Source organism: Hemicordylus capensis, chromosome 5, assembly GCF_027244095.1.
Source record: "Hemicordylus capensis ecotype Gifberg chromosome 5, rHemCap1.1.pri, whole genome shotgun sequence".
NCBI classification, from domain to species: Eukaryota; Metazoa; Chordata; class Lepidosauria; order Squamata; family Cordylidae; genus Hemicordylus; species Hemicordylus capensis.
Genome location: NC_069661.1, coordinates 3,627,142 through 3,638,048, shown reverse-complemented (window position 1 = coordinate 3,638,048; position 10,907 = coordinate 3,627,142). Strand labels below are relative to the sequence as shown.

The window sequence follows — 10,907 nt, the reverse complement described above, 5'->3', positions numbered from 1 at the left end:
GCAAAGGAGCGCCTCTGGTGGGGCCCAGCAACAGCAGCCTTTGAAGGCTCGCACTCCGGGGGCCGCAGGAGGCCACGCCCCCGTCCTGAAGGCGCGCGCGCGCGCGCCTCCCTTCTCCGACCGAACGCCATTCCCCGAGGCCACGCCCCCCTCTCCTGCCTCGCGGGACAAAGACAGCGCCTCTTCAGCCAATGGGCGGGGCGCGAGAGGGGGAGGGGCCTGCCTCTTTGTTGCAAGGGCCAATGGGAGGGCGATACTAGGGTCGGGGCGGGGCTTGCTGCCTGTCCGGGCGGGCGCCAAATGTTATGTTGCAACAGCGCAGATAGATTCGGGCGGCGCGTTGCGGCTTGGTCGGAGGATCGCGTGCAAGGCTTGGGTGGATCGCCGGACAGCTGCCACATCCGTGAGTCCCTGCCCTCGGCTCGCCCCCTGCCCACCTTGCAGCTGCCTTTGCTCTCAGGGGGTCGGGAAGTGCTGCACGTGTGCAGGTGCAGTTGCGTGTCTCTGGACTGCAGCGAGGGCGGGGGAGAGGTGGCGGCGGCGGCGGGGACACTGCGCCCGGCTCTCCCGGGAAGCGTCATGATCTTCGGAGGGGTGGACCATCAGGAGCCGGGCAAAGAGTTTTCTCTGCGAACTGCGCGGCGCTCGGTCCCTCCCAACTTAGTCCGCTGTGGGTGCCTGTCTCCCCGCTGCCTCTCGCCTCTGCTCGTGCTGCCTCGACCCGGGATCCCTCCTGCTCTGCGGCTGCTGCTTTGTGGGAACAGTCGAGCCCTCCTGCCGCTTCCCCCCCTGTCCCTGCTGCGGGTCAGAACAGGAGCTGCGGGGGGGGGGGCTGTGGCAGTCTTCGTTCCTCCCGCCCCCCCGAAAGGCTTCTCCGGGGTGCGGACGTGGGACCGCAGCAGCGGGGCTCCTGCTCCTCCGCCCAGGAGCGCCCCCCCCACCAGCCCCTCTGTTAATGGGGCCCGCGCCGGGTGGGCAGCTGAGCTGTGCGGGAGCCCGCCTGGCCTTGGGCTTGCAGCCCCCCCGCCCTCTCGGCTCGGCTCCCCACCAAGCACGTGCCGCACACCTGATGCAGTCGCTGGACGGAGCTCTTCTTGCGGTGGGGGGGTTTGGTCCCCCCCGCGCAGCAGCATCTCTCCCCTGGGCGGGTCACCTGCGCAACGGCTCCGGATCGCCTCGCCCTGCTTCTCGGTGCTGTACGGAGCACACCGCGGGGACCTTGGGCGGCCACAGCGAGAGCCGTCCGCTTTGCGTGCAGGGGGGCCCGGGTCCGGTCCCCGGCGCCTGCAGGCCAGGGTTGGGAAGGACCTGGGTCTCTCTGGAGCCCCAAGGAGCTGCTGCCAGTCAGAGTTGGCAGTCCTGCACGAGGCGGAGGAGGCAGCTTGCGGAGTGCTCCTTCTCGGCTCCCAGCTGCTGACGCCCCCCGTGGGTCCTGCTCTTGGGTTTGCCTGGAAAAGGCTTCTTCCCTTCTCCGTGCGGTGAAATAAACGGAGAAATGGGCTTGGTGGCCGCAGCAGCAGGATGGCTTCTCCGGAACCCGCCTGGGTCTGCTCGCCCTTCTCCCGCCGCCGCCGCCGCCGCCACCACCTGCAGAGATGCCTCTGCTGAACTCAGTGACCAGCCCCGGCCGGCTGGGCTGCCTGGAGGGGAGAGTCAAGTTCCGTGAGTGACCCTCCTCCTCCTCCTCCCTTGGCCCGCATCTGCTCCCTGTCCTTGCACATGTTACTGTGCTGCCCTCCATGCTGCAGATTCCCGCTTGTCACTGCTGCCCCAAGAGCTGTACGGAACTTGCCTGTTGGTGGCTTCTCCCTGCCCTCATCACTCCTGGGTGGGGGGCGGGGTATTGCATGGTGTGGGACCCTCCTTTCTGGCCTGGCTGGCTTTCCGGCCTTTCTGCTCTCTCCCTCTTATGCTGATTTTCCCTGCATCCTGCCCCCTGTGAACACACACTTACTCTGCATCTCCTCCTCCTTGCTTATGGCACTCCCCCCCCCCGTGTGCCCCCTCATTCTCATGGCTCTGAATGTGTGCTCTATATAAATACAATGTATGACTGAAGACATGCAAAGGGGCCCTTAGAAGTATGGCGGGTGGTGGTTGTTGGTGGTGGGAGGAAAGAATGACCCTTCTTGTTGTTGCCCCTTTGTCCTGCTAGCCCCCATCCCCAGTGCCACCCCCTGCCCTCCCCCCCCCCGCATTCAGTTTGGTGCATTCCAGCATCCATGCTGGGCAGTTCCAAATGAAATTTAAAGCAGGGCTTGTCAGACCCCAGGGAGTCATGGCACCTGGGCTAGAGACAGGGCCTTTTCAGTTGTGGCCTCTCTGCTTTGGAACACCCTCCCAGAAGAGCTTCGCCATGCTCCCTTCCTCAGTGTTTTTTTAAAAATATCTCAAAACGCAGCTTTTTAAGGAGGCTTTTTAATGCTCCATGTTTTTGTCTATATCTGGTAGGTTTTTAAGCTCTTTATAATTTTCAGTTTTTAGCTTTTAAAATAACCTTTAATTTGACCCTAGTAATGATTCTGGTTTTTAATCTGACAACTTTTTTTGTTTAATTTAGTTAATTTTATTACTTTTATTGTATCTTGTATGTATCTTACTGTTGTGAGCTGCCCCGAGCAGTAGGGCACTGGAGGGGTGGGGTATGAATCTTTTAAATCAATCAATCAATCAATCAATAGACATATAACTGTGGCTCCTGAGTGGGATATTAAGAGCAAGGCTATTACATCACATCTCTCTCTGCCCCAGGCAGCCCTCCTTCTGTTCTAAGTATGCGACTGGTAAAGGGGATAAAGAGAGGCCCATTTGCACACACACCCCCAACACAGCCTTGATCACTGTGTCTGGAAACTTTGCTTTAGTGTCCATTGTCTGGCCCCTAAATTTTTTGGCTGGCTCCTCGATGCAATGAAAAGTCTTAAAGGCTGTGCTAGTATGTCATTGGGGTCAGGGGGGAATCAGTAAATGAACCCTTGGATTGATTGATTTATTGTATTTTTATACTGCCTGATATGTACATCTCTAGGTGGTGTACAATTTTTTTTAAAGCCACAGATTAAAATATACAATAAAAAGTATAAAACATTTATGAAGACAAACTATTAAAATTAATAATTCTAAATAAAAGCTTGTGAGTACGGGAGAGTCTCGAGGGTCTTCCTGAAAACAAACAATGAGGCAGATGCTCTTATTTCAGCAGGGAGCATCTCCCAAAGATTGGACAATTACCTTGTTTTTGTATTGCAACTTGGCAAAGAGATACGCACTTGTAATAGGAATGCAATCTTTAATCAACAAAAGGTTCAGTGGATTAACTGGCAAAGTGGGTGATATTTATATCTGTTCAGTTCTCACTGTTCTGGCTCTGTTGTGCTGACTGTGCTGCAGCAGCAGCAGGAGGGGCTCTCCAACCTTGGCCCCCCAGGCTTTGCTGGAGTGTATCTGGTGTGCATCATTCCCAGCCACAGTGGCCAAAGTTTGGAGAACCCCCTGCTGTGCCGGAAATGAGAGAAGCTGGATAGTCCTTGGCTTCCAGACAGCACATGATGGCTCTTGTGTGTTGAATCGTGAGTTGGCTTGCTATTTCAAACACCGCTATTGGCAAACATTTAAATTGCTTAAAAAAAAATCCAATTGCTGCATTAATAGATTGACAGCCCCAACTCACAGGGATGTTGAAAGAAAGGAGGGGAGCAAATCTCCTCTCTTGCAAGTGATGGGGAGGACCAGGGTATGAATGCTGAAGAAGAGAGCTGGTCTGGTGGTAGCAAGCATGGCTTGTCCCCTTAGCTAAGCAGGGTCATCTGCTCTCAGAACAGCTCAGTGGGACCCATCTGACCCCCACAAGCTCTGCAAGGAGCACCCGGAGAGAAGAAGAGGCTACTGGCAACCTTCCCTTCTTCCTGCCCTCTGTGCCACTTTCAGAGAGGAGAGCTGGTCTGGTGGTAGCAAGCATGACGTGTCCCCTTAGCTAAGCAGGGTCTGCCCTGGTTGCATGTGAATTGTTGCACCATTTTCCCCACAGGGAACGAGTTTCTGTGTAGTCTCTGAAGCAGCCGTAATGCAGCTCCTCTTCTGAGGGAAAAGGCTGGATGGCTCTTCAATCGGGATGATGCTGTTGTTGTTGCAGCCTGCGAAGGTGTGGTGTGAGTCTTGGTCTGACTGGACAAGCCATTCGAGAGTTGTGGATGGTTTTTACTGCCCCTCCCTGACCACCACCACCACTTTTGACACACTGGCTGTGGCATGACAATTTCCCTCCTGACCCCTCCACCTGTGGGTCTCCTCTCGAGGTATAACCTGAGACTTCTCATCACTTCTACCCTCTTCGCCTGTCTTGCCGTCCTCCCTCTGCAAACATGGGGTTGTGACGTAGAGAAGGTGTGTGCTCCTCTCCTGTGATGGGATTCACCTGTGAAGCTTTCCTTGCTTTTCAGGGGAATGAGTTAACCCGGGGTGGCTAACCTGAGGCCCTCCAGCTGTTGGACTACAGCTCCCATCATCCCCAGCTGTCAACCCAGAGGGGTGATAGGTGTTGTAGTCCAACAGCTGGAGGTCATCAGGTTGGCCATACCTGGGTTAGCTCCTGAGTGCTCTTAGTTCTCTGTGTTGATTGGCATTTAGCTATATTCACAGGGCCCTATAAACGTGACTTGGTTGCTGTTCAGATGCAGCTTTATCATCTACGTACCCGAGTATCCCTCTCTCAAGCTGCTTTTCTTCCCATATACGTGCGCCAAATGGTTCTCCTCTTAGATCCAGGTTGGACATGAACAATCATGTTTGAAAGTTGTTTGAGGCAGGGGTGTCACTAGGGGGTGGCCGGTGGGTCATGGTCCCCCAGCAAATTGCCCAGAGCCCCAAATCTTGTCAGCCACCTTCCTCCTTCAGGACCTCTCCCAGAAAAGGAGTTTTAACAGTGGGGGCACCTCCACAGAGCAGGGGCAGGGGGGGAGAGAGCTCCCACCCTCACCTGGTTCTCTGCTGCTTCCCTCTTCATCGGTGCTGTCTTAGACTTCAAAATGCAGTGCCTAATTGTTCTTGATGGAGTTTAATTGCCAAAAGGGAGGCTGTGGGTCTGAGCCCCAGATCTTTTAGGGGAGGCAGGCTTTTGAGACCCCAAAACCTCTTTGACCAGAGATGAAGGTGGGATGAAGGCACCCATCAAAAGCCGTGGTCCCTTTTCCAAGTCACCTTTGACACTCTGCAGGGAAAATGTGGCCCCTCTTTAGTCCAGGGTCTCCCTGGACCTCTTCCTGCTTCATCGGTTCTGCTGCTGCAGAGGTTTTCCTAGATGCAGATGCGAATCCTGCCTCACTGTCTGTCTTGAATTGCTGGATGCCTGTCAGCGTTACGCTCATTGCTCTCTGGAGCCATCGGCGCCTCTCATGTCTCCAGGAGTGACACTGACGCGGCTTTGGCAGGCAGCTGATGCTTCGAAAGAGGCTTGGGCAAGAGTCTGAAGGTCCATGCCCATTTTAAAAGCGACACCTGAATCTTCTTCAGGCTGGTGGCTTTTGCTGTCTTTTCTAGTCTCTTGGGCCAGTTGGTTCCACAAGGAAAACTGTGCAGGATCAGAACAAGTGCCTGTGTAATCCAAACTTCTGGCCAGCCCATATGAATCAGCACTTGAAGGCAGCAGCCCTCTTCTGCTGACCCCTGCCGGCAGCTGGCATTAGGAGGTACAGTGTCTCTGAGTCCCTCGGGTATTGTGGCTATCTTTGCTTGTGGCCCATGAATTCTCAAATCCTTCTAACCATCTAAGCAAACCACTACGGCAGTCCACTCTTGTGGCAGTGAGTTCCATAACATAATCATGCATTGAACAAAATAGTCTTGTACGTTCCTGCATCTACTGGTGATCCATTTCATTGGGTCACCCTGATTTTTAATATCATATGAAAAGTTTTTTCCCCCCTTTCTAACTTCTTCTCTCTGTTGCTGAGAACTTTGCAAACCTCTACTAAGCCTGAAATAGAGTTCCTTTTCTTTTTTGTGATGAAGATCAGGCCCCGAGGCCAGGAGATGAATACTTCCTCTTCTCCAGAGCCCAGTGGGCCAGTTTCTTTTAAGAGCCCCAGTCCTGCTGCTTCCCTCTGGAGAAGCTATTGTGGTGTTCAAGTTAGCAGTTGCACAGGGGGTGAATGGATGTTGGGGTGCGTGGATATCCCACCCCCGCCCCCCCGACACTTAGATCTGCTGCTTTGAGGTCAGGCCTGCTGGGGCTTGTCCTGCAACCCAGTTAGGAGCTAAGGCACCCGTAGAAGAAAATGCCCCACTTTTCAGGGCTTTTGCTCACTTCTGGAGTTCCTCCCCCTGAGCTGACTATGCAGGAAAGAGTACCCAAAAGGTCCGAGGGCTGGAGCTCCCTCCGTGTAAGGCTTCCTAATTCAGAAAACAAGATAATTAAGGCAGCAGGGAAGAACTTGAGAGAGGCTTGTAACGTTTTGCCTGATGTGGAGAAAGTGGAAAGAGAGAGAAGATCTTTCTTGTAATGTTAGAGCTTGTGGAACTCACTGCCTCTGCATGCAGTGGTAGCCACTGGCTTCACTTCACTTTTAAAAAGCATTTGACACAGAGGTTGTCATTAATAGCATTTGGATAAATGGAGCCTCCATGTCCAGTACAGTATACCTCTGAATATATTTATCTTATTTATGTTTGTGTTCTGCTCTTCCTCCAAGGAGCCTAGAACGGTGTATGTGGTTATGTTTTTCCTCACAACAGCCCTGTGAGGGAGGTTAGGCTGAGAGAGAAGTCACTGACCCAGAATCACCCAGTGAGTTTCATGCTTGAATAGGGACTCGAACTCGGGTCTTCCTGGTCCTCGTCCAGCACTCTAACCACTATGCCATGCTGGCTCTATTAACCTTCAGTGTGGCTCCCGAATGGTTTTTTTGGGCCTGTATGAGGTTTTGGCCAGAGCGGACTACTCTGCACAGCCCCCTGGCACCCTGTGGAGACGAAGATCCTCACTGCGTTTTGCCCAGGCATGTGCACTCCTTGACGGGAGACGGAGCCCCCCCTCTGTGCCATCTGGGAAGGCATGGACACGGTGCCCGAGAGAGCCACCCTCCCTGGAGCTTTCCTCTGAGGGCTCTTAAGGAGAGACTCCGTCTCCCTTCAAGAGCCCTCCCAGCACGGAGAAAAGTGCAGCGCTGTGCAGGAGTGTTTGCCCAAGTTGTATTCAGGGAATATTTGTTGTAGTCGTCAAGTGGCTGTGGGGGGGCCACTCCTCCTCATAGGGGCTTGGAACCTGGCCCCCCATCGTGAGCAAAGCAAACACAGATCCTCCGAAGATACTGAGCAGTTTCTTCCTTGCAGCGCCTTCACTGCCAGGATTACACCGCTGAGTCTGGTCCTCGCCTCCTTACTTCCCGGGTGTAATCTCACTCTGCATCAAGTCTCTCCTCTCTTTCTCTGAAGGAGCCTCTTCCGATGAGAGCTGGTCTCCTGGAAACAAGCGTGAATTGTCTCCCTTGCCAAGCAGAGTCCACCCTGGTTTGCATTTGAAGGGGAGACCATATGTGAGCACTGCAAGATATTCCCCTGAGGGGATGGGCATCCTCTGGGAAGAGCACCTGCCCGCTTGCAGGCAGAAGGTTCCAAGTTCCCTCCCTGGAAGCATCTCCCGAATAAGGCTGAGAGAGACTCCTGCCTGCAGTCTTGGAGATGCTGCTAGGAACATAGGAAGCTGCCATTTACTGAGTCAGACCCTTGGTCCATCTCGCTCAGTATTGTCTACACAGAGTGGCAGCGGCTTCTCCAAGGTTGCAGGCAGGAGTCTCTCTCAGCCCTATCTGGAGATGTTGCCAGAGAGGGAACTTGGAATCTTCTGATGCTCCATCCCCTGAGGGGAATATCTCACAGGGCTCAAACTTCTTGTCTCCCATCCAAATGCAACCAGGGTGGACCCTGCTTAGTGAAGGGGACAAGTCAGGCTTGCTACCACCAGACCAGCTCTCCTCTCAAATGGATCCTCTCAGCTAGATGGACCAATGGTCTGCCTCAGTCGAAGGCCGCTTCCTAGGTTCCTTCCCTTGCAGGCCGGGGGGTGGGGGGGTGGGGGGCTATGATGCCTGCAGAGAGGCCTGCTTCCTCCTCCCTGCTGGCCGCCGCCTCTGCTGCTGAAGAGCTGAGCTGGACCTGGAGCAGATTGCAGCTGGGTGCGGCCCTGCTCCGTAGCCTTCCACTCCATTTGCTGCACACCTGGAGCCTGCACTTGTGCATGGAGCCGTGGGGCCTGGGCTCCCTCCTCTGTGGGGCTCACAGTGGCCCCTGCTTGAAAGAGAGTGGGGAGCCCCGGTCTGTGCCCTACACGGGTCCTGCGCTGGGCGAGGGGCCCTCTTGTCGGCCGCCTGCCAGCCCATTGCAAGAGCTGCCTGCTGAGTGACCAGCCTGCAGAGGTCGGGCAGAAAAGCGCCCCGTGGGATGCTGCAGACAAGTGTGTGCGCCCAGGGAGCCAGCAGCGCCAGCCGCTCTCCAGTGGGAGCCCAGCCCAGCCCAGCCGCCTCTTTGGTTCTCCTTTTTCCTTGCCAGTCTTTCTCTGTCGGGCTGGTCTGTTTGCACAATGCAGCGGCTTCTGCCAGGGGGATATTTATTACCTAAGGGGATGGGGGGGGCGTGGGCGGGAACATGCAGCTTGCAGCCGAAGGACGGCCGGGGAAGGGGGAAGCAGGTCTGCAGGAGAGACTCCTGACCGCCTGCACTGGCTGAGTGTGAAATGGCCTGTGTGGCTTACACATGAGTAGGTAAGCGGAAGGCACGGCATTGGCCTCCTGGGGCGCAGACCCGAGCTTGACGGAGATGGGATTTGACTCCACAGGGGTTAAAAACCGGAGAGTGCCGCGAGTGCTTCTGACTGGGACTCTCTGCAGACCCAGATCCCTAGGGGTGGACTGAGGTTACTGCCTTGGGGCTGAAATGGGCTTTCGGCATGCTCAGGGCAACGGTGCCATGTAGGATTTGCTTCTCGTGTTCCAGGAGAGGAGAGTTGGTCTTGTGGTAGCAAGCACGACTTGTCCCCTCAGCTAAGCAGGGCCCACCCTGGTTGCATATGAATGGGAGGCTAGAAGTGTGAGCACCATAAGATATTCCCCTTAGGGGAGGGAGCCATTCTGGGAAGAGCATCTAGGTTCCTAGTTCCCTCCCTGGCAGCATCTCCAAGACAGGGCTGAGAGAGACTCCTGCCTCTGCAACCTTGGAGGAGTCGCTGCCAGCCTGTGAAGGCAATACTGAGCTAGATAGACCAATAGTCTGACTCAGTATATGGCAGCTTCCTATGTTCCAGGGTGACTCAGACTTCAAGGAACGGGCCACAGGTTTTGCAGTCAAAAGAACCTATGTTCAGTTCCTGACATGGCTGATTTTTAAAAGGGGTTTTTTGCTAGCAGGTGGGAAAAGCCTCTGCCTGTAATCTTGGGAAGCAGCTGCCGGGGAGGGTAGACGATAGGTGACTTGCTGGCCCGAGGCTCTAAGACTGAGATCTTGATTGCATCCAGGTGGCTCCTGAACCCCACCTCGTGCCTCTGCCATTGTTGCAAGCAGGTTAGTAGAAGGCAGACTTTGCTTCCACCCTCTTCCTCTGCTCACCTTCTAAAATGTTGCACCAGCGCTTTGGGGACTGCTTTTTTGTGGGGCTGCCCACCCCATGCTGGTGCTCTTCAGAGGCTTGTGAATGTGGGTGGGGTCTTTGCATAGAATCGAGGGCATCCTTCCGGATTCCTCCACCTAACAACCCGTTGTCAATCACCCCTGCTTTAGAGAAGCTAAGCTCTTTGTGCTGGGCTTTCCAGGACAGGTGAGGGGCAGGAAAGTCAGGTGAGGTAAGACCGCACCTCTCAAAATGCAAGCGAAAGGAAGAGGGAGCTTGCTCTTTGGCTGAACAGATTGGCATGTTGGTGGCAGAAGAATCGAGAACGGAGGGTCTCACATTGGCGTCCCCAGATGCTGTTCTGTCTGGGGATGATGGGAACTGTAGTCCAGCAACTTAGGGGGACCCAAGCTTGAGAGATGCTGTCCTAGGCAACTGAGGTATTTGGCTGCTAAAGACAGTGGACTATGGAGTGAGGGGAGAGTCCTAATACTCTTGCTGCCTTGTGGCTCCTCCGTTAGCCTTAATCTAGTCCTGTGTGTCTTTACAGCATTGAGGACTAGAAACCAGCTTGCTTTTAAAATGAGAGCCTGAAAATTGACTTAATAGTGCTATTTTCAGTTTTGTTTGGAAGCTGATGACTCTGCTGGGTCTAGGAAGAGAAGCCGTCTCGCCTGTAAGATCTTAAGTGGTGATAGACTGGCCAGATGATTAATTTGGGATAATTGTACCGCATGGCTGATGCCATGAATTAGGCGAATCCCAGCTTCATTCTTAAGCATGGAAGGGAAGGGTAGATAAAAACTACTTCTGGCCCTCTTGAACCAGCCAGATTTGTGCCTTAAGAGAGTGTTTCTCCCTTTGTCAAAATCCTAAAATTTGAGGTCCTCCAGTAATGCATGCAGCACAGCCAACTGATGGAACTCACTGCCAGAATATGTAGTGGCCCCCAAACTTTATTTTTTCTGAGGGAGTTGAAATAATCCGTGGAGAAGGACAAGCTTCTAAATTGGTATTAACCACAGTGGCTGTATGGAACCTCTGTGTGTTGAGGCAAGTTTGTGATGGATTTTAATGGCTGGCGAACCTCAGGAGAAGGAGACTGCCTTCCTGCCCTGCTTGTGGGGTTCCTGGAGGCACCTGGCTGGCTACTGTGGGAAGCGGGACCCAATAGTTCCACCGTGGCCTGATCCAGCAGGGCCGCCCTTGTGTACTTGATCTAGAAGTGCTATTTTTGCCTCTCCAGCTTCTGATCTGTTTGCTTTCTGACTGGCTTTCGAAGTCACTTCCAGTAACTGGAAAGGGTAATTTG

The 10,907-nt window shown here is 54.2% G+C and overlaps 1 protein-coding gene across 2 annotated transcripts in view; it reads left to right on the top strand.

The window, feature by feature from the left end:
• Positions 1-249: 249 nt before the first annotated feature.
• The window catches only part of ADISSP (adipose secreted signaling protein), a 93,656-nt gene continuing 82,998 nt past the window's right edge, over positions 250-10,907 (top strand). The window contains exon 1 of one of the 2 annotated variants that reach the window (XM_053254166.1): positions 250-403. In XM_053254166.1, the coding sequence (XP_053110141.1) occupies positions 301-403 (103 nt within the window). In that variant the 5' untranslated portion in view covers positions 250-300. The remainder of the gene's footprint in view (positions 404-10,907) is intronic. The other variant, XM_053254167.1, reaches the window with a different exon arrangement.